The following is a 22,211-nucleotide window of genomic DNA, read 5'->3' as shown; positions in this document are numbered from 1 at the left end:
CAGGGTCACTTACAAAGAATACAGTGGGTTTTTTTATGATACATTTTTATTCATTTGAAATAATTGTACATAGAACTGAAAATATAAGGTACGGTCAGGGGCCATAGGATTCTTACAAGTAGTTTTTTAGTCCAAAAAGCACGCATTAAAAAGAGCTGCTTTTTATCTGTATGTGGCAGATTTAAATTTTCCTGATTTGCTCTAAATAAATTGCTTTCTATCCCTTTGAGGAACAATGAATAGATAATTCAGAACTGGGAAATTGAAGATTGAGTTTTATTGCAGGTAATGCAGTGACCTTAAAAGAAGGAGAGTTTCGGGGCCAGCGCAGTGGTGCAGCAGTTAAGTTCACAGGTTCTGCTTCTGCGGCCTGGGGTTCATTGGTTCATATCCTGGGTGTGGACCTACACACTGCTTATCAGGCCATGCTGGTGGCAGGCATCCCACATCTAAAATAGAAGAAGATGGGCACAGGCGTTAGCTCAGGGCCAATATTCCTCAGCAGAAAGAGGAGGATTGGTGGTGGATGTTAGCTCAGGGCTAATCTTCCTCAAAAAAAAAAGATTAAAAATAAAAAATAAAGGAGAGCTTCATTTATCATCTGCCTAGACAGAACTTAAGAAGTAATCAAGGCCTAGGAATTCAGAGTCCACTGCTTCTTCTTTGAAGCCTTTTTAGAGTATTTAGAACCTTAGGACTGATTGCTCTAGTGTTAGCTAGTAGTAGAGCTCAGCAGTATTTCTGGGTTCCACTGTTAAGTCATAGACATGGAAATTGGGGAAACAAAGATGTGTATGCAAAAGTGGAATCTGAGGGCATTTGGTAAAATACCAACAGCCTTTGTTCTCTCTGAAAGTGGCAGCAGTACCATAATTTTATTTTTCCTGACAAGCTATCTACCTTCAAATAAATGTTGTCGACTTCAAAGAAAAAAGATGTGGAGGGCATCACATGAGTTGAACTTCATTTACCAACTTATTAAATAACCTAAAGACCTATTTTTTAAAATTTCCAAAAGTGCATAATGATTCACTTTGACTTAATCTGCTCAAAATGCCCAAAATTAATCCAAGACTCACAAACTTGCATGCTTTCAGGTAAAATTGTAGAATGTGGTAGGGACTCTTAAACCTGAAGAAGATTCTCTGTAATTTTTTTTTTTTAATCTTCTAGACAAGAAAAATGTATATGCAAGATGATCTTGACCCAATTCGTTAGTTTGTAACCTCAGGGCTATCTTTTTCTTAATTTACGGAAGACTTATAAAAGTCCTTTTTATTAGATTTTAGATGAAACCTGAATTTCATAAGTAAATGAAATGTCTCTGTTTTGCAAGTTCCACTGAGAGTGTCTCTACACATAGCACTAACTGGGTAGTGAATAATTGACCTGACTGAAAAATCACGTATTCTTTTTGCCTCTTTTAATTTTTGACTAAGACCCTGCTTTAATATTCAAGGCTGGATACAAAATTACTGTTTAATTACCAGTGCTTTATTCTAATTCCTCTGCCAGTTTTTTTTTTTAACCTTTTTGTTGGTATTTACTGTTTTCCAGCTAACATTATGTTTAATTTTTGAGGTCCAGTTATTCATTATAAAGCAGGAAATACTGAGTTTTAAATCTGTATTTGATATGGGCATACTTTGTCCTTCAAGGAATGAGACAGTTATATGTCACTAACTCGGCTTTGTCAGTTTAAGAATCTGCAATGTGACAAACTGTGCTATATAGTCATTTTCCTCGTGTCTACAAGGTGATAGTTTTTCTTACCAACTGCTACCCCCTGCTGATTTTTACCATTTTTTGAAAATATGAAGGAAACAAGTATTTTTAATACCAGTTTGAGATCTATTTATTGTTAATGGAGGGTTGTTCTTTACCCACAGAACTAAAAACAGAATCAGCAGAAACAAAGCTTTATAGGACTTTTGTACATAATGGAAGTTTGAGTGTATTATAAGCAAATAAGTTGGCTACACATTTGGGTGAACTTGAGGACACTTTAAAAAAAGAGTTTCGGGATTCCCTTGAGAGTGTACTTCCTCATTTGTTAAGGTTTGGTTTCTTCCAAAATGAAAAAAATAAGGAAGAAATAGAGAACACTAATTGGTGTTAAAAGTGAGGTTAGTGTCTTAAATATTTAGATTGTGAGAAAAACTGTCTCTATATCATTTGCAGAGCACCTTTCTATCCCCTTCAGACTGTAGTTAATTTTTATCTGTTTTCCTAGTTGAAAATGAAAGACATTGATCTTTAGCTGGTTACTGCCCTGTTTGAGATAGAGTCCTACTTTGAATTCCCAGGGGATGTTTCTGATAACACACGACATTCCAGGTTTTTGACTCTGGGCTTATAATTAATAATGTAGAGAATTATTTTTGAACAGAGTGAAATCACCTGGGTTCAGATCTAGTTCTGCCATCTATCTGCTGTATAATCATTTATATGCCAATTACCCCCTCCAGGCATCGTCCTTATCTGTAAACGGGCAATAATAATAGCACCAACCTTGCAGCATAGTCGGGAGAATTAAAGTGTTAATACTTGTAAAGAATTTAGCATAATGTCTGGCACTAGTAAATGCTCAGTAAATACCATGTATACAAGTGACTTCAGAAAGTTAAGGTTATCATTTGTGGACTATTTCAACAGCCACTTATTTAATATAACATTATTTAATGGCCTCAGCTCATGAAACGTACATCTTCAAAATAATGCCAATTTCTTAAGGGCTTTGGTGAGATGCTAACTCTCTGATTCAGCAAAAATCTGTAAAACATACTATATGCCAAAACTTGTGTCAAGCACTAAGGCCACAAACTGAGCATAATTCGTAAGAGCCCAAACCTCATGGAATTTGGATAGGAGTGCTATAAACAAATATGTAAATAAATACAGTTTATGATAAATACAAAGTGTTATGAAACAGGGTGACTTGTTACTTCTTTTCTGAAAAAGATGACATTTAAGCTCAGACCAGCATGAGAAAGGCACTAAATTTGATATGAATGATAGGGCTAGATAGTTAGTAGTTAACTGGTACATTTTTACATGTTCTAATGAATACTACTTATGTTGTGAATTGACCATTTAGGTCTATTGCCTTTGAAGGTTTTTGGCTTTGATTTGAATGAACATTTTTAATAGAGTGTAAATAAATAGTCTTCTGTGACTCATTTTCTGAAATATTTTACAAGTCTGTATGATTTATAAATTTTATGTTTTGTCTTTATTTTGATGTGGTCAAATGTCAATCCTTAGAAATAATTGAAAAAAATTTTTTTTGATTAGAACGTCCTATCCTCTCTAGACCAGATTTAATAAATTTTCACTTTTTCTAGTTTTCTGTGGCTTAATTTTTGTCTTATTTAACTATTTGATACATATGCAGTTTATTTGGTATTTGAAATGAATTTGTCAGTTAAATTTTATTTTTCCCAGATAGCTAACCAGTGTCTTAGCACCTTATAAGTTGATTTTTTTTTTTTTTTGCTGCATTCTAGTAATCCTTCTTTTTAATATGTCTGTATGGTCTTAATAAGCCGATTTGTTGATTATGGACTTAATTGTTTTAGTATAAGTCCAGTTCTTCCTCATTTTTTCCCATTAATTTCCTTAACTTATTTTCATTTATTTGTTTTTCTAGATAAACTTTAGACACATTCTGACATGTTCCAAGAAGAATCTTAGTTTTGGTTGGAATTTATAAACGTGTGCATTGACTGATATTGTCATAATTTCTACACAGAATTAATATTACTTGAAAGACCACTTACTGAAGTTCCAGTGGCCAGTGATTATAACAGAGGGATAAAGCTCATAAAGATCCTTTCCTCATAAAATTCGTTTCATATTCAAAATGGTGCATCTAAACTTGTTTCCATGTCAGGCCAATATTAGTTAATATTTTGTTGATATCATTTATAATGAAGTCACTCCGGATCTTTTTTCAAACCTTATTCTCATAATATACCTTAAGCTTTAAAATTCCTTTATTTTACAGTTTTTCTATAATGAGGTATATTACATTTCCATTTAACCTGTATAATTCTTTAGGTTGTAAATAAAAACAAAGTTGTTCTTTTTCCTTATATATAGAATTCTTTTTGTTATATATTAACAGTTTTAGTAAATCACTGCCGTGTAATAATCTTAGGAAGTATTTTAATATTTAAGAATCATTTAAATTATATTTTATAGTAGTATAAAATTGATGAATACCATACACTTTGGACTTAGTCCAAAGAATAATTAATATTTTATTCTTTTTTTTATTTTCTTAATTTACAGTGATGCGGTTGACTAAGCCTACTTTATTCACCAATATTCCAGTAACATGTGAAGAGAAAGACTTACCTGGTATGGCACATACTTTACTTGCACCTAGGGAAAAGTTGAAACCTGGATTGCCTATAATTCCTTGGAATAAGCCTAACGTTGCCAATCTTGTGCAAATCCTTTGTTGCCTGTTTTTGAACCATGTAGGTGGTCGCCATCTAATAGGTCTCACTCACAATCTATAAGTCAAGACACTATTGATATCTCATGGCAACAAGAGACTTTTAGTTTAGTTAAGATACATTTATAGTCATGATACTATTGAAATTGCATCTATCCCCAAATGTTTCATCAGTGTATGTATTAGCATTCCCTTTATTTAAAATTATTGGAGCTTTCTATAATATATTTTATATCTCATGACCTATATTATTCTTTGTTTCTGAAGTGTTCATTCTCTGTGAAACCAGAATTTTTTTGGCATGCATTTGTTGTATTGAAGATTAGAAATTAATTTTTTAATACAATTTTTGTCAAGAGATTTTTTTAAAAAATATCTTTCCCAGCTATTTCTTTATGTAAGTAAAACTTACTTACAGGGTAGGTGTTAGAATTTTATGTTTTTCTCTTTCTACAGGAGATCTCTTTAACCAACTCATGAGAGATGATCCTTCAACTGTAAATGGTGCAGAAATATTAATGTTGGGAGAAATGTTGACTTTACCACAGAATTTCGGGTAAGAATGATACATTCACATAAGAAATGCAACAATACTTTAAAGCTGTTACAAATCATGTTTTCAAAAAATAACTATGGGGTGGAAAAGTGGTCACCATATATTTAAGTGGTAAAAATAAGATTTACCAAAATTATACTATGTGATTCTGGATATTTTTAATTAAAAAAAATAAGATACATATCAAAATATTAATAGTGGTTCCTAGGGTGATAAAATTTTAACTTTCTTCTCTAGATCTTATTATATTATTGAATGCCCATGTATTCCTTTTATTTTAACTAATCTAAATGTCTTTAAGAAGCAGCTTTTATTCACCTTCATAGCCCTCTCCCGACATAAGTTATTTGACTTGTCAGCTAATTAGGAACTCTAAATTCATTATTCCTTGTCTTGCTCTTAGCTGTTTTCTTATTCTAGATTATTAATGAGGTAGAAGCCCCTGGTTCCACACTTTTTGCAACTGAGAGAATTTGAGACCAAAAGAAATTTTTCAGGTTTTTTTAAAAGGTTTACAGGGGCCAGCCCAGTGGCACAGCGGTTAAGTACGCACATTCTGCTTTGGCGGCCTGGGGTTCGCCGGTTCGGATCCCAGGTGCGGACATGACACTGCTTAGCAAGCCATGCTGTGGTAGGCGTCCCACGTATAAAGTAGGGGACAATGGGCATGGATGTTAGCTCAGGGCCAGTCTTCCTCAGCAAAAAGAGGAGAATTGGCAGCAGATGTTAGCTCAGGGCCAATCTTCCTCAAAAAAAAAAAAGGTTTACAGAATGTGGTCATTGACTAGTGTCTTGAAAACCTAGAAATATATTAATGTAGAAAATATAAATGAATATATTTATAAAATATATGCAATTAGATTTTTATATTTTTGTATAATATATAAATATATTTATATTTATAATCTTTGTTAATATTTATTTATTATAAATATGTAAAGTAAAGGCACTAGTCATTATTAGAATAACTTAGAAAAATAAAATAAATTGGTAGAAAATACTCTGAGATTAATAACTCGGGTCTCTTCTAGATTCAGGACATAAGTTATTTCAAAAATGGAAAATTGCCTTTTTCTAGCCTCTTCAGATACAAATCATAAGAGTCTTAGCATGGATCTGACTTCAATAACTTGTTTCTAGGGAGGCTGGAGGTTTGTGCGGTAGTTGAGGGCCAAGATATGGATCCTGTTTTATAAATTAAATCAGTATTTTGCATTGCACTAGGTAATGAATGAACAGCCTCGTGTAAACAAAGGGATATTAAAGCAGTATTTCACCTGAGATCTGTCCATCAGTAAATTTTTCTCCATTTGTAGTTCTCGGTGGTGCTCAAATAGCATATTTGTAATAAAACTTGAGTGGATTTCTGCCTAAAAATTGATTTTATTTCACAGGAATATATTTTTGGGAGAGACCTTTTCCAGTTATATCAGCGTTCATAATGATAGCAATCAAGTTGTAAAAGACATATTGGTAAAAGTAAGTGGTATTCTTGTTTGGGATGTAGTTTTTTACAGAAAACTTTTTAATTTCATCTGTTATCTTTTTGAAACTTCGTTAAAATGTATGTTTGATACTGGACTTTTTAATTGTCATTAACAACAAGCATTAATTGAACATCTAAAGGTATAAGATATGCTAAGAACAGAATCATTTTTCCTTATCCTCAAAGTTTGTGATAGTTTGAGTGAGAAAATGTATAGTCAAAAGTAATTGTTTGTTTTTATTAATAATTTGTGATTGACAAAATTTGAAAGAGGAGGAAAGATCATAGGGGACTGTATCAATCAGGAAGGTTTATTGGAGGAGAGGGAACACGAGAGGATCTTGAAAGAATGGTAGGATTTAGAGAAAAAGGCAAAAGGGACATGGTAATTGGAGGTGGAGACATAGGAACACGTAATGGGTTCTTGTAGGAGTGAACAGAATTCACTTGGTAAAGGTAAGGTTGTAGAGATGTGTAGTAGCCATACAGTGGAGCATCTTGAAAGCTAGGCTAAGGTTTTAGCCTTTTTTTTTAATGCAGTGGGCAGTCAGTGAGGACTTTTTTTTTTCTTTTTAAAGATTTTATTTTTCATTTTTCTCCCCAAAGTCCCCCAGTACATAGTTGTGTATTTTTAGTTGTGGGTCCTTCTAGTTGTGGCATGTGGGATGCCACCTCAGCATGGCTTGATGAGCGGTGCCATGTCCGCGCCCAGGATCTGAACCAGCCAAACCCTGGGCCGCCGCAGCAGAGCGTGCGAACTTAACCACTTGGCCACGGGGCCGGCCCCAGTGAAGACTTTTGAGCAGAGGTATTCACACTGTTAGAAGACTGTTATGAAAGCATTGTATGGGGTGGTTTGCAGGAAGTAGACCACTTAGAAGATTGTTGCAGTGTTTTTGTATAGATGAAGACTTGGTGCCTTTGCCTTCTGTGAAGTACAGTTTGGAGTGCTTTGATATTCCTAGTTCAAGAACAACTGCTTGTAGCTACAGTTCACAAGTATACATACATCTGTGCACCAAACAGCACAGGCTTTATAAAGCAAAAAGTGTAAGAGAGATACAAAGATCTAAATAGAAACGTACTAATAATATGAGATTGACATATTGCCACATTCAGCACAAGACACCTCAAGTTGACAAAAAAAGAAAGTCAAGGCATAGAAGACTTAACAAGAGCCGCCCGACGTTCTGCCCTCAAAGCTTAATTTTTTCCAGTTCCTGGGATTTTAGAATTGTGGAACAGATTGTGGATCTGTGCTTTTTTTATTCCTTTGCTGTCATTTTTGTGTTCTTTTTGAGAATAAGAATGCTTGTGTAATCTACCACATTTAACTGGAAACCACTAGTTTTTTTGTTTTGTAATTGAAAAAAAAAAACTTCACTAGTAAGTCTGAAAACCTTAGCCTCTATTCTCCTGAAGCTTATTCTAAATGTGTTTAAATATTTTCTCTCTCTTCCTGAACATGAATCCCTTAATTATACCAGACTCTTGATGGCCTCTGAAGACGTCTTGAGCTTTCCCACTTAGGGTTTTGCCAGCTTTGTTTAACTTACTTGGAGGGATCCCTCTCTCCCCTTCCCCATCGGCCTGTTCAGATTCTGCTCATCCAAAAATCAGTTTGCAGCATGAAGCCTGCCCTGCAATTTAAATTGCATTTCCCTACCCTAAGCCAGCCCTCCATTCCTCCTTTTCTCTGCTATTATTTTCTCCAAACATTTAAACCCCACAAGGGCAGAAATTTTGTCTTTTTTGTTCACTGGATCTATCTCCAGCTTCTGGAAAAGCCCTGGCATACTCTAGTAGGTAATTAGGAAATAAATCTTCAGGCAGCATTATTTATAATAGTGGAAAAGGAGAAAGATAAAAGTGTTCAGCCATATGTAAAATACACTGTAGTTATGATTAATGTTTAGAAAATGACACGTAGGAAAACATTAGACAGAAAGCCCATGGATTTAACTGTTTCCTTCCCCCACTTCTCTAATTCCTAAAATGTTTGTTAAAGAATTTTCAATCTCCACTCCATTACTTATTAGTTGTATAACCTTGAGGAAGTTGTTTCTTCCCTTTGCCTTGGTTTTATTGTCTATAAAACAGGGATAGTACAACTAGCTGCTTCAGGATGGTGAGCATTAAGTTAGCAGTGTGCTTGGAACAGGGTCTTGCACGTAGTAGGTACCGAATAAGTGTGAGCTACTCCTGTTTGATAACTGAATACAATAACAAAAGAGATCGCCCTAATAAATATCCCACTTCAAAATGCCTAGCAGTAAGAATGTTAGGTTAGAATTAACTGCAGAAAACCTGTTAACTGGTTTTTAAAAGAAACAAAAACTTAAAAGAATCCTAGCTCTTATGTAAAAACTTCTCCTAATCACCATGAGTTAATGTGATCTTTGCTTTCTCTGAATATTTCTTGACATTTGCCTTGAAGTTTTATCATAACTTCATTCATTCAGTATTCAACAAATATTTCTTAATTGCCTGCAATGTGCCAGGCACTGTGTTATAGTGGTGAACAAGAGAGGACAAGAGGTTCCTGCCTCCATAACTCTGACATTTCTGGTAGGGGAGACAGAAAGAAACAGGTGAACAAAATCATAAATAAAGTAATTATAGAATGTGATAACTGTTACAAAGGAAGTTAAAGTTGAATGTGATAGAAAGTGGCGGACATTAAGAGACAATGTCATTTAAGACGATTAGAGAGAGTGATAAATGATCAAAAGGAAATGAAAAGGTGAATAGGATAGAGAGTAACTAGGTGGGAGGGGGGTACTACTTTAGAGAAGGTAGTCCTTTCTTAGTTGATGACTTCAATGCCGATCTCTAGGTCTACGAATCACTTGGTCTCTAACATCTAATGTTGTTTTGAATGGTTATTTACCTTTGATGTTATATACTAACACATGCATACACATCTATGTATATTTGTTTCTGTAATATCCATCTGTATATATATTTAAAAAGTGTATGTTCAGGGCCGGCCCAGGGGCGCGGCGGTTAAGCATGAAAGTTCCACTTCGGCAGCCCAGGGTTCACCGATTCCAATCCCGGTTGCAGACTTGCCACCGCTTGGCAAGCTATGCTGTGGCAGGCATCCCACGTATAAAGGAAGATGGGCACGGATGTTAGCTTAAGGCCAGTCTTCCTCAGCAAAAAGAGGAGGATTGGCAGCAGATGTTAGCTCAGGGTTGATCTTCCTAAAAAAAGCTATGTTCATACTGTTGCCTCAAATTCCAGTCCAACAGCAAAGGTTTCATTGCAGCCTTTTCCCCTTCCTTATTTGTACTTCTTTTTCTCTGAAGGTGATAAATTTGTCTCTTGTTATCCATAATATATTCGGTTTTTTTTGTTTAGTCCTAGTATATATGTAAAGATTTCGGAATTACTAATCCATACCCCAGTGACAAAGCAAATGGGCTAGCTAGAGTACATTTGCATGCCATTCTTTTTGTCTTTAGCTTTTGTTTGCCAAACTTTAGGTTAGTTCTCCCCAGCCCCGGGCCATGGTTGTGTTCGTTTGTAATGCAGGCAGGTTCATTTGGTACCGTTTTTTTTTTTTTTTTTTGAGTTTTTTTCTTTTTTTCCTTTTTCTCCCAAAGCCCCCCAGTACATAGTTGTGTATCTTTTAGTTGTGGGTCCTTCTAGTTGTGGCATGTGGGACGCCACCTCAACGTGGCCTGACAAGCCGTACCATGTCCGCGCCCAGGATCCAAACCGGCGAAACCCTGGACCGCTGCAGCAGGAGCACGCGAACTTAACCACTTGGCCACTGGGCCGGCCCCTGGTACCGTTTTTATTTCATTTTGGATTCCTCCAACTTCCTGGCCGATTTTATTTATTTATTGTTGGTGTGTGTGTGAACCATTGTCCTGGTTCTAAGCGTCAGCGCTATACAGAAAGACTTACACAGAGAAGTGTTGCTCCCCTGTCATCCCTACTTCCTTGTTCCTATTCCCCTGTTCTTTCCACACATACCCATACACCCTGTAGGGAACCAGTCTCATTTGGACTTTTTTTACCTCTTTCATTCAAGGCTGATCTTCAGACAAGTTCTCAACGTTTAAATCTTTCAGCCTCCAATGCTGCAGTGGCTGAACTTAAACCTGATTGTTGTATTGATGATGTCATACACCATGAAGTAAAGGAAATTGGAACACACATGTAAGGATTAATTTTAATAGTTCTCAAAGGCTTTTACTTATATGTGCTTTAATTTGAAGTTTTTGCTTTATTTCCACATATTATTAAGCCTAAGAACCTACTTCAGAAGGAATTTTACATGCCACGTTTGCATGCTTACCAGAGCAAACTTCAGACAAAATGTTTGTTTTGTAGGGGAAGGAATCTTAATTTGTCCTCTTTTTTCTCGAGTTTCATTTTTGCGTCTACAGACAGTCTTATCTAAAACATAAAAAAACATGCAAATGTTTAAAACCCAGGTAACACTCTGTCTAAAAGTATGTTTCTTATTTTTTAAAATGCTAGCAACTGGTATTAATGGCATTTATCTTAAAATTTACAATTTTTCAGTTCTGTATTCTGTACTTAACTGTGTACATGCACTCTCCTGAGAACTCAGAAATACAGAACCAAAGACAAGCTATGAGGAAAAAAAATTCAAATCCTGTATTTCTGGCCTGTGGAAGTATTTGAATGTGAATGTTCCATTTTTCTTTGTCTGAGAGGCAAATATGAAAATTGCAGCCATCTAAAGTAATTTTAGACTTCTCCATCTACTTTACCACCCCCACATCCTATCAATTCACAAAGGCCTATTCGTTCTTATTAAATATCTCTCATTATTCTCTTTTCTTCATGTCCACTTACATCATCATTTTTGCTTCTCTTCTTTGTCTTAAAGAAGTATGTAATATTAAAGTATATAATATTAGCTGTTATTTAATCAGCTTATTTTGGTGACAAGCTCTGTTGTAGACACTTTTTAATATATATTGTGTGATTGGTATGAGCTTTGGGGTCAAATTTTAGCTCCATCATTTATTAACTGTGCCATCTTGGATAAGTCACTTCACTCTTCAGTGACCTCCCCCTACCCTTAGGAAGTTCTGGCTTCGTATAGGTTTTGCAAACCTCACCGCAACCTAGTCCTTACCAGCCATTCTACTTCTCACTTTTTGTCACTCTTCTTCTCTCTTCTCTTACCTTTGAACTCCTCCATGACCTGAAATGTGTTCTTCCCTTACAAAGGAATGCCTGAGTCATTCTGAGTTTACATCTACTTCTTCATATTTCGGACTCAGCATGACTTCCTCAAAGAGGCTTTCCCGGCCTCCGAGACTAGATTAAATCCCCCCTTTTGTATATTCTATAGCATACATAACTTGTCTTTTTTTTTTATGCCTTTTATACTTACGGTTGCTTACTGAGTGCCTGCCATCCCCATTAAAGTATGAGTTCCGCAAAGTCTACTCTATCCCCAGGATCTCACAGAGAATAGTGGTCAATATTTGTTGAATTTGTGTTTATTGAAATGATATTAAATGTGTAAAAGCCCCCTTTTACAGAAAATGAGACTCTTGTAGAATTAAATAGTTAGAAAATAATGGCATAGAAGTCAAATCTAAATCTAGCTTCAAAACCTGAAATTGGTTACACTGCTTCCTGCTGTGAGCGCTTTGAGAGCAGGTATTGTGTTCTGATCAACCCCATATCCTGAGCACCGGGCTGAGTACTGGGCACAAGTAAAAGGAGACATTAAATTACTTATATTATCACCAGCTAGTATACTCATTATTAAAATATCAGCATATTTCTTTTCATTCCTTTTTCTATACATATGTATAAATAAATAATATTTTACAAAATTTTCATCATCATATTACCCGTGGTTTTACCTTCTTCAACTCACTGTGAACATTTTCCCATTTGAGTCAGTATTCTTTGAAAACATTATTTTTTAAATGGCTTTATCTTACACACTTGGACCGTGTACTTTACTTTGTCTACCCTAATGTTGAACTTTAGATTATTTCCAGTTTTTCACTATTATAAATAACACAGTGATTAGCACCTTAATATTTCCTTATGCTAGATTGCTTGAAGTGTGTTTGCTATAGGAGCGTATGAGCACTTTTAAGACTCTTTTATTGAAGGATTGTTTTCTAAATCTCTTATAACCACTAGCAGTGTAAAAAGAGTCAGTTTCTCTAAACCCTCACCAACTCTGATTTTACTTATAAAGAATTTTTGCCAAATCTTGAGATGGAAAAATCTTATCGCAGTTTTAATTTGTTTCTTTGACCACTTGTGAGACTGAACATTTTCACATTTTTTATTTGCCAATTATGGTAGTACGATTTGTCTGTGTATCCTTCCCTCCTATTTTGAGCAAGATATTAATGTTTTGTTTACAGAAATTTCTCTTTATATTGTTAGCAGTATTTTATCCCAGTTTGTTATCTGCTTTTTTATTTTGTTTTACTGCTTTTGATTTATTCAATTTATAAATTTTTAAGAATCTTTTCCTTTCCATGGCATTTATGTTAAGAAGTCTTTGCCCATCCTAGAATTTTTTTATATTTGTATTTTCTTCTAGTTTATACGAACTTATTATTTACCTTCAACTATTTGGTTATTCTGAGACTTATTTTGAAATATATTTCACCTTTTAGAAGAAAAGATTCTGACTTCCTGCTCCAAAGATGGCATATCTTATTTTACTAATCAGAGCTTTCTTGTTCATGTAATTATATCTATATCTGCTGGAACTCATTTTTTCCTTCTCTAGGTTCATTTGACTTCACTTTCATGTCATTGGCATAAATATTTTCCAAATTCATGGGTAGAATTGAAGTGTATTGAATTGCTGTTAAGAAACAAAATTAAAAATGATTCAAAATCATTAAAACATCTTTCTGTTTCAGCTTGGTGTGTGCAGTGAGTTATACAACTCAGGGTGGAGAAAAAATGTATTTTAGAAAATTCTTCAAATTTCAGGTATTGAACATGACAATGGTAAATAGTTTTTAGATGCCTTTTCTTCCCTATGAAGTTATTTTTATTTATTTGCTCTGAAAACAGGCTCCAAAGAAAGCAAATAGCTTAATATTTTTGGATTTGTCACTTTACTATCAATCTAAAGTCAAACTAAATTTAAATAAAAGCAGAGAAATTATCATTGCCAATGTAATGTTTCACTCGAAGTTTTTTTTTTGGTGACGAAGATTGGCCTTGAGCTAACATCTATTGCCAATCTTCCTCTTTTTGCTTGAGGAAAATTGTCTCTGAGGAACATCTGTGCCAATCTTCCTCTATTTTGTACGTGGAATGCCACCACAGCATGGCTTGATGAGCGTGTGGTGTAGGTCCATGCCTGGGATCCAAACCCGTGAACCCCAGGCCACCGAAGCAGATCACACGAACTTAACCACTGTGCCACCAGGCCAGCCCCTCTCTTGAAGATTTTTATCCAAAAAAGTAATTATTTTTGTTTTCATGCTTGACAAAACACACAAGAATCTAGAAGAGGGATAAAATGAGTGTAAAATCCAGATAAAATAAGTGTAAATAATATCAAATTTCTAAAGAAATATTTAAATGAGAGATTGTTGACTTGGGCTAAGTGGTCTAAGCTTCTTTCAGGTATTCCATGAGTCACTGGAATTGTAGGTAGAATTTTATATTTATATACAATTTTCAAAGTCCATGATCAAAAACAGTCAAAACCCACTGGTTTAACACATGTATGTGTATGGGTGGGGAGATGAGATGACCATAGATATCTATATAAATATGGATCTGTATATGATGTTATATAGATTTTTCATTCCTCTGTTTGTTAGTAGAAGAAAAAGTGCTATCAATGGGAAAAAAGATTTTGCTGTTGCTTGGCTGCATCACTCATTTGTTTCAAGTTTCACATGCTAAGGAAAATAGAAGGTTCGATTGCTTATTTTGATAAGCATTTTTGGTGAAATATATAAATAGAAAAATACATAAAATATGTGTGTTCAGTTTAGCAAAATATTCTGAAGTAAACATCCAGGTAACTCATGTAACTATCTATCACCCAGTGAGGAAATGATGGCTGCCTTTTTAAAAATAGACTGGGGATTGTTGTTTCCTTTTTTGTTTTTGCAAGAGTATTGCATACTTGTTAGAAAAGTCTTTTAGAATTAAAATTGGAAAATGCCTTTGACAAATTTAAACACTACGATTTAAAACAAACGAGAAAAAATAAATGGTCAAATGATAAGAATCTCCTCTGATTGATATGCTTTATTCAACTAGGTTCTCAAACCACTGGATGTGAAAACCAAATTTTACAATGCAGAGGTAAGTGTTGGGCACTTAATGTGATTTCAGATTATTGTTTTAAGTTCTTATTTGACTAAAATTCTGATGTATTACATTTCTTTTCATATTGAAGTAAATTGCTGATATGACTGCAAATATCTTGTGAAAAATGAGCATAAAGTTCAAAGTGAATAATTTTATTGTAGATCTCTTTTAATCTACTGTTTTCTACTTACATGAAATCATTATGCCTTGATTTTTATTCTCGTTAATTTTGTGAGGCTTTCACCCCCTTTAATTAAATGATTGCCCTATATTCCATTTAATGGTTGTTGCTACTGTCTAAAAACATTAGCAACCTGTTAAATATTTACAATGTGGTTCTGACATTACAAAAATTGAAGTAGTAGGGGCAGGCCTGGTGGGGTAGTGGTTAAGTTCTTGTGCTCCACTTCAGTGGCCCAGGGTTCACAGGTTCAGATCCCAGGCGTGGACCTAGCACTGCTCATCAAGCAATGCTGTAGCAGCATCCCACATAAAACAGAGGAAGATTGGCACAGGTGTTAGCTCAGCGACAGTTTTCCTCAAGCAAAAAGAGGAAGATTGGCAACAGATGTTAGCTCAGGACCAATCTTCCTAAAAAAAAAGAAAAAGAATTGAAGTAGTGGATCTAACCCTACAAAAAAGAGTTAATGTTCACATGGAAAAACAAGGAGAAGCAAAGCTCAGCACATTAAATTCTTTATCCTGGGAAGTCAATATGCCAGCCAGAGTTAGGATGCTGAGTTTGGTGAATGGCTTGAAATGTTCGTTGGGAGAAAGAAGTTTGGCAAAAATATAGAAAGAAGTAACTTTTACAATAGAGGGTAATCTATATTCTAGCCTAACAAAAGAGATAAAATAAAATTTGCCATAGGAGAAAGGTTTTATTGCTTGGATTTCTTTTACAAAATTCTATTTTATCCTGGCTTCTAGAGCTTCAGAAAAAGCAAATTTCCTAATGGGCCCCTGATCTCTCAAAAATCATGTGTTTTGTACCACAGTGATAAATTCAAAGATATTCAAATATAGTATTTTGAGATGAAAATTATATCTTTATTACTCTAAAACCAGATGATTAGAGATTTGCAGTCACATGTCAAAGTCGATATATATTTTTACCATCAGCATCTGAGTTTTTATTGAGTATAAAGTTTATACTGCAGCTGGGCATAAGATGTCTAAGATAAGGAAACTGACCTGCTGTACAGACCTACTAGGAGAAAAGAAAAAAGTGCATAAAATTAAAAAACTACCCAGTATAGTATATAGTGAATCTAAAGAGAATGCTATAAAAAGATGTGCTACAGGAACTGTGGGCATGAGATTGTGGAGTAGTCTGAAGAAGCTTCATGGAAGAGGAGGGGAACTGGAGCAGAGTCTAGAAGGAATGGATGTTGCAAAGATCAGTGTCAGAAGAGTGAAGGCATTCCAAGCAGAGTTACAAATGCACATGGAATATTGAGCACATAATGAAGAGCAGGCATATTTGATGGAAGGGTACAGTCTCATCAAGGGCATTACTAGATGTTTAAAGAGTTGACATGTCTTTTAGAGGGTAGAGGAGTTTGGATGCTACATATTTGTTCCACCTTTTTTGTTATTAATTGTGTACTGTTGATAAATTACAGCTATTCAGCTTGGTAAATTTTAAATAGTCTTAATTTATCATTTTGCTGAGAAAGATTCATTCATAGTATCAGGGGAGATTGGTAGCCATTCTCTTGGAATAGCTATGTTGGAAAATTAAAAACAAGTAGGGCTGGAGGTGGCTCTTTTTTGGTATAATTGGCTCCTAGGAAGGCACATATTAAGCTATTTTAGGTTTTCTTTGTTGAAAATGTGGTGGTACATTAAGATAATTGTCAAGTAGTTTTATAACACTAATATTCAGAATGATTTGCCGACAGTTTTTTAAATTGCTAGTTATTCCATAAATAATATTATAGAACTTACGTACTTTCCAAAAAGAAAGAAAAAAAACCCCACAATTCCACCACACCAACAGGTAGTTGATTTTTCATTAATCCATATTCTCTTTGTCTTTACTCATTTCTATGTAATGTTCTGTTTTTATAATCATAGCAACAATTTGGTTTGTTGCCTTTTTTAGTTAACGTTATAGATAGACATAATATTTAAACTTTGCCAACAAACTTAAGCAAAAAAAATTTTAGTAAAATTCTGAACTTTTGAAAATAGGCATCTCTTTAAAAACCAAGAGTGAACAAATAGCATTTAGGATCTGTTGAAGATATTTGGTCTTACCTATTAGGCAAGCAAATACTCCTCGGCCTGTAGCACGAATTTCTAACTAGGAAATTCAGGAAGATTGTCGGAATTAGTAAACCACACTAATATCGGTAGATGATATTTATTACTCTGTACCATAGTCCTTACACAACAATTATTATTGGCCCTACATTTGTCTCAGATACATGTTTTTTATGCTGTTTCTAACAATTCTAATAATATGCAAATCACCTAAAGTAAAACAAGTTTCATGAGAAACTTTGTTGTAGTCTTCTAGAATAGGAAAGCCTTGCAAGAAGTTTGGTTACAGTAGAAGCTAGTATTCAAACACTTGGTCACCTGCTGATTACAGAGCTCCCTCCATGCCAGGTACTGAAGAGAAATAAATGTAAACTGCACATCTTCCCACTCGTCAAGGAACTTAGATCTAGTGGAGACTGACGTGGCACAGCTGCAGGGTAAGCAGCTCTCCCGTCCAGAGGAGGAAGGGTGCTTATACTCTGGGAACATAAAGAGGCAAAAACATTTCCAGCTGTGTGTTTGACAAAAGCGGTGACATTTGAAATGGCCTTTGATGAATAAGTAGCTTTAGAAATATATATATGGAAAAAAGACTATGAAATCCATTAACAAAAGGAGAATACAGTCTCAATTGTCTGAAGTGGTCTAATGCAGCATTCCCCTGAAGTGTGATCCGTAGAACTCTCATCATCCAAGATGCTCCTTGAAAAGCATGCCATTATTAGATAAATTTAAGAGAAGCTATACAGTATAAATCTATACTGAATGTGGAGGATAGTATATTTCCATCCTAAGCAATCTATGAAGAATTACAACGTAGGTAACGCATTCATAGAATAGAAAGGCGTGGGATGCCCCTCTCCCTCCAGGATGTGCCCTTGAGTATTTGCTCCTGTTTAAGTATTCACCTGTAGTGTTCTTTGCTATTCATTTAACCCTAGCAGTTTCACCTTTTTAGAAGAATGATTTGTCATATTTCTTTATGTTGCCTTCTGTTTACTTTCTTGTTTTACTAATGCTGTCTTGTTTAGTAAATTAAAAAAAATGCAGAAATGCATTTTATTTTAAAGTTAGTTAATCTTTTTCTTTAACATTTAATTCTGATTTTTCTAATTTTTCTTTTTTTCCATTAGAGTGACCTCAATTCTGTGGTAATTTGATTTTTTATTATAAATTTATATGCTTTTCTTACTCACTACTTTTTGACTCTGCGTAATTAATCTCTCTTTACAAAACATAGTGGAAAAACAAAGTTAGTTGTGACTACTACCCTTGTGACTTCAAAAAGATTTATATAATTTGTTAGTGCTTTTAATATTATAATTGATTCTTATTCTTTGGGGAATAATTAGATCAGTGATTAAATTGTCATATTGAAATAATTATATTCTTATTTTTAGGGTTTTTCCTTTAGGTATTTTTTAAAAGAGGCATGTTAACTTTTTTAAAAATAGCCTTGAGATTTTCAACATCTTAATATAAAATACCCTATTATACTTCAATTCTCTGAATAAAGTATCCGGTTGAAATTCATCTTCAATGCACAATGGTTTTAGTTTTAAGTCTGGGTCACGTAAAGATGGCCCTTTGACAACTGTAAACAGAAGAAAATCAAATCTTCCCAAGTTGACCAAAATCATATTTTCAAAATTTTATTTAATGTAAGCAGCACACAACATACATCAGTTGCCTTAGCACTGAATTCTTATCTTAATTTTTCAAATGTCAAATTATAGTAACTGTTCAAACTAACTTAATTTTCCATTATGCTGCTTGTTTTTCTTTCATTTTATCTAAGCTCTTCCTAAATTTATGCAGAAAATTGCATTTTTAAATTGGAAATGTGGGTCTGTGGTTATGTTTTTTAAAGCAATGGATTGATGGGATATATTTACTTTTTTTTTTAAAGAAAAAGTAACAGAATAATGCCTCTAAATTGGACATTCTTTTAAATTGTTAAGTCATTGTATTTCTATTTTCATTTGAGCACATGTGCCAAGGACTAGAATCTGTTTTACTTTAGATAATAGTACATTAAATTATAACTTCATCATTATATTTTTGCAATTGATTTCCATTTTCCTGGATTTAGTGTTAAAAAAAGGTCATAAGTACCAAATTTTTTTGGTCATAGTTTATTTTGTTTTATTTCTATATATATTACTATGAAACTTTTGAACAAAATAATTCTTGAATATCCTTCACATGTTATTTTTCATATAGGTTTGTTTCAAAAATGAACCAAGTTGTCTGTTATCTTTCAATTACACTTACACAAAAAAATACCCAAATAGTGTCAAAAGAAGGATGTTTAGCATAAATAATCAGGGAATTAAAAATTTACATAAAAGTATGTATTTAAATTACCCATTGATTAAAGTACCGCTAAACAGCATTAGTTTTCAAATCTGTCACTAAGGCTACAAATATCTTTTGTTTGATTTAAAAGCTCTAAGATTGTCAGGTATAATTCACATTTTTTTAGCCCTAAATAAAATTTAAAATGAACCAAGAAATCACTAATGACCACTAACAAATTGCTTTAATTAAAAAGTTAAGTCCTATAAGATTATTCACTGTACTAGTGGTCCCTGTACTGGCTAAATTGAAGTAATATGACAACTGAAGTTATATTATGCTGGAGTATAATGAATGCCTAATTCTTTGATCACTGAAATGATAGGTGGACAGGTATTTTCATCATAGTAAATCACATTTTAACGTGTTAATGACTTACTAGAAAGTTTAGGATATTTGTGAATGAAATTCCAGTTAAATAAATATTTTTGGATGTTAATACAAAAAATATTGTAGTTATCCCTCATCCATTGTTTAACAAGGTATCAGTTGACTAACACTTGACTTTCCCCGTTAATTACATTAGGATGAAGATTTCTTTTCTTGATTAATTATAACTTTGATTTGCAGGCATGAACTAATCACATTTGTGGTTAATATTTTTTCTTCATATAGATCAGATGTTTTTGTTGAAGTAAAGATTTTAAATATTATCACACTTTGGTGGATATTTTTTTCATATCCTCAGACTGATGAAGTGTTTCTGGAAGCCCAGATTCAGAATATTACAACCTCACCCATGTTTATGGAGAAAGTTTCATTGGAGCCATCTATAATGTATAATGTAGCAGAATTAAATTCAGTCAACCAAGCTGGAGAATGGTAAATATGAATTATGAAGCATTTGTTCTTATTTTGAAAGATATGAACTTTTCTAACATCCATTACTCTTGCATGGTTTATAATTTTTTTAAATTAATAGACCTTATTTTTTTAAAGAAGTTTTATGCTCACAGAAAAATTGATCAGAAAGTGCAGAGTTCCCACATGCCCCCCTCCCCACTTAATTGTTTACATCTTGATTTAATGTGACACATTTGTTACAATTGATGAACTAATCTTGATACTTATTATTAACTAAAGTCCCTAGTTTCCATTAGGGTTCACTCTTTCTGTTGTGTGGTCTATGAGCTTTGACAAACGTAATGCTATGTAGCCCCCATTACTGCATTATCCAGCATAGTTTCATTGCCCTGAAAATCTTCTGTGCTCCGCCTGTTCATCCCTCCCTCCTAGCTACTTGCATTTTATCTTTCGCTGTTTGAAGCACTTGTTCTTTTAATTTTCATGATAATTCAGTTTCATCCTTATCCTGCAAATGATAAAACTGAGACACACGACGGGATGATGGAGAAGTTAGAAAGGCAAAGGGTGAGGGTGAGTTTTAAAAAGAAATATTCTCTCAACATCAAAAGGAGTAGTATAGGAATAGATGATCTAATTTTCTGTGAAAATGAACTTCAGTCATGTATCACTTAACAATGGAGATACATTCTGAGAAATGTGTCATTAGGCAATTTCGGCATCATGTGAACATCAGAGTGTTCTTACACAAAACTAGATGGTATAGCCTACTGCACCCCTTGGCTAGATGGTATTAATCTTATTTGACTACTGTGGTATATGTGATCCGTTATTGACCAAAATGTTGTATCTGGTGCATGACTGTTCATATGTCTTTCTATAGGTAATTTAAAAGAATAATAAATAAATGTAAGGTTGACATTAATATGGATAAGAAGGTAATAGCTAGAGAAAATATCTAATTTTCTTAATCAAGAATGAAAAGTTTACTTTTATCTTATTATGGTGGTTAAACACAAAAATGTTTGTAGCCTCCCATAGCCCCACTAATGAAAACAATCATTTTCCATTCTTTTTCTGGTCTTCTAGTTCATTTTAAAAATGATTATTTGGTTTAGAATGGTATGTTCCCTCTTATTCTAAACTATTTGATAATTTTAGAGAAAAGAAGACACTTAAGGTTCTGATTTCTATTGCATTTTTTCAGTTACTTGATGCATGTCCAATGTTTTAGGTAATACATTGCATTCTATTATAAAAAACCTCTAGATTTTCCGTATCAACTGGAAAAAATTAAGGAAAAGTAATCCTCTCAGTACAAGTCCTTTTCATTTGTATTGAAACCACTGACCTGTTCTAGATCTTTGGGATGGTAAATAATTCAGTTCCTGTCCAAAGTAACAATCACAGCCATGGTTTTTCTTCTAAAAGAGTCTAGAGAATTTTCTCCATCTCTATCTCCAATCCCTCAGTGTAACTACGTTTGGGTCAAGAGCATATTTGCAGCCAATGGATACACGCCAGTACTTGTACTGCCTAAAGCCCAAGAAGGAGTTTGCAGAAAAAGCAGGCATCATTAAGGGAGTAACAGTAATTGGAAAATTGGATATAGTGTGGAAAACAAATCTAGGTGAAAGGGGAAGATTACAGACCAGCCAACTTCAAAGAATGGTGAGTCTGGAAAAAACATCAGTGGGGATTCTGGTACATAAGGGGGAGATAGTGGGAACAACTCAAATTTCCCTAGATCTATCATTAAAAATCAGAGCACTATAAAAGGCATTAATATTGCTAGAGAACAAGATAAAACACTAATAATTTCACTGATCTCTAGGTAGAAAATTGGTTTCGAGATGAATGAAAAATACTCAAATGTTAATTTCACTATAATACATGGTTTTTTACTTTACCAAACAGTAATTAAAATATGTGATTATCAGTTGTTCCCTCCTATGGTAATTCATGCT

At 34.0% G+C, this 22,211-nt stretch overlaps 2 protein-coding genes across 15 annotated transcripts in view; one reads left to right on the top strand and one right to left on the bottom strand.

Moving 5' to 3' along the window:
- Window positions 1-22,211, top strand: part of TRAPPC13 (trafficking protein particle complex subunit 13) — a 33,377-nt gene that overhangs the window by 6,196 nt on the left and 4,970 nt on the right. For 4 of the 12 annotated variants that reach the window (XM_014856358.3, XM_014856357.3, XM_070519579.1 and 1 more), the window contains exons 2-10: window positions 4,294-4,362; window positions 4,919-5,018; window positions 6,413-6,497; window positions 10,547-10,674; window positions 13,398-13,470; window positions 14,764-14,808; window positions 18,216-18,233; window positions 20,129-20,262; window positions 21,717-21,915. In XM_014856358.3, coding sequence (XP_014711844.1) covers window positions 4,294-4,362; window positions 4,919-5,018; window positions 6,413-6,497; window positions 10,547-10,674; window positions 13,398-13,470; window positions 14,764-14,808; window positions 18,216-18,233; window positions 20,129-20,262; window positions 21,717-21,915 — 851 coding nt within the window. The remainder of the gene's footprint in view (window positions 1-4,293; window positions 4,363-4,918; window positions 5,019-6,412; window positions 6,498-10,546; window positions 10,675-13,397; window positions 13,471-14,763; window positions 14,809-18,215; window positions 18,234-20,128; window positions 20,263-21,716; window positions 21,916-22,211) is intronic. The other 8 variants (XM_014856360.3, XM_014856359.3, XM_070519581.1 and 5 more) reach the window with 3 other exon arrangements.
- SGTB (small glutamine rich tetratricopeptide repeat co-chaperone beta) overlaps window positions 41-22,211 on the bottom strand; it is a 78,307-nt gene continuing 56,136 nt past the window's right edge. For 2 of the 3 annotated variants that reach the window (XM_070519589.1, XM_070519587.1), the window contains exon 11: window positions 41-449. In XM_070519589.1, the coding sequence (XP_070375690.1) occupies window positions 419-449 (31 nt within the window). In that variant the 3' untranslated portion in view covers window positions 41-418. The remainder of the gene's footprint in view (window positions 450-22,211) is intronic. The other variant, XM_070519588.1, reaches the window with a different exon arrangement.

Source organism: Equus asinus, chromosome 10, assembly GCF_041296235.1.
Source record: "Equus asinus isolate D_3611 breed Donkey chromosome 10, EquAss-T2T_v2, whole genome shotgun sequence".
NCBI lineage: Eukaryota > Metazoa > Chordata > Mammalia > Perissodactyla > Equidae > Equus > Equus asinus.
This window is presented reverse-complemented; position numbering and strand designations above follow the sequence as displayed.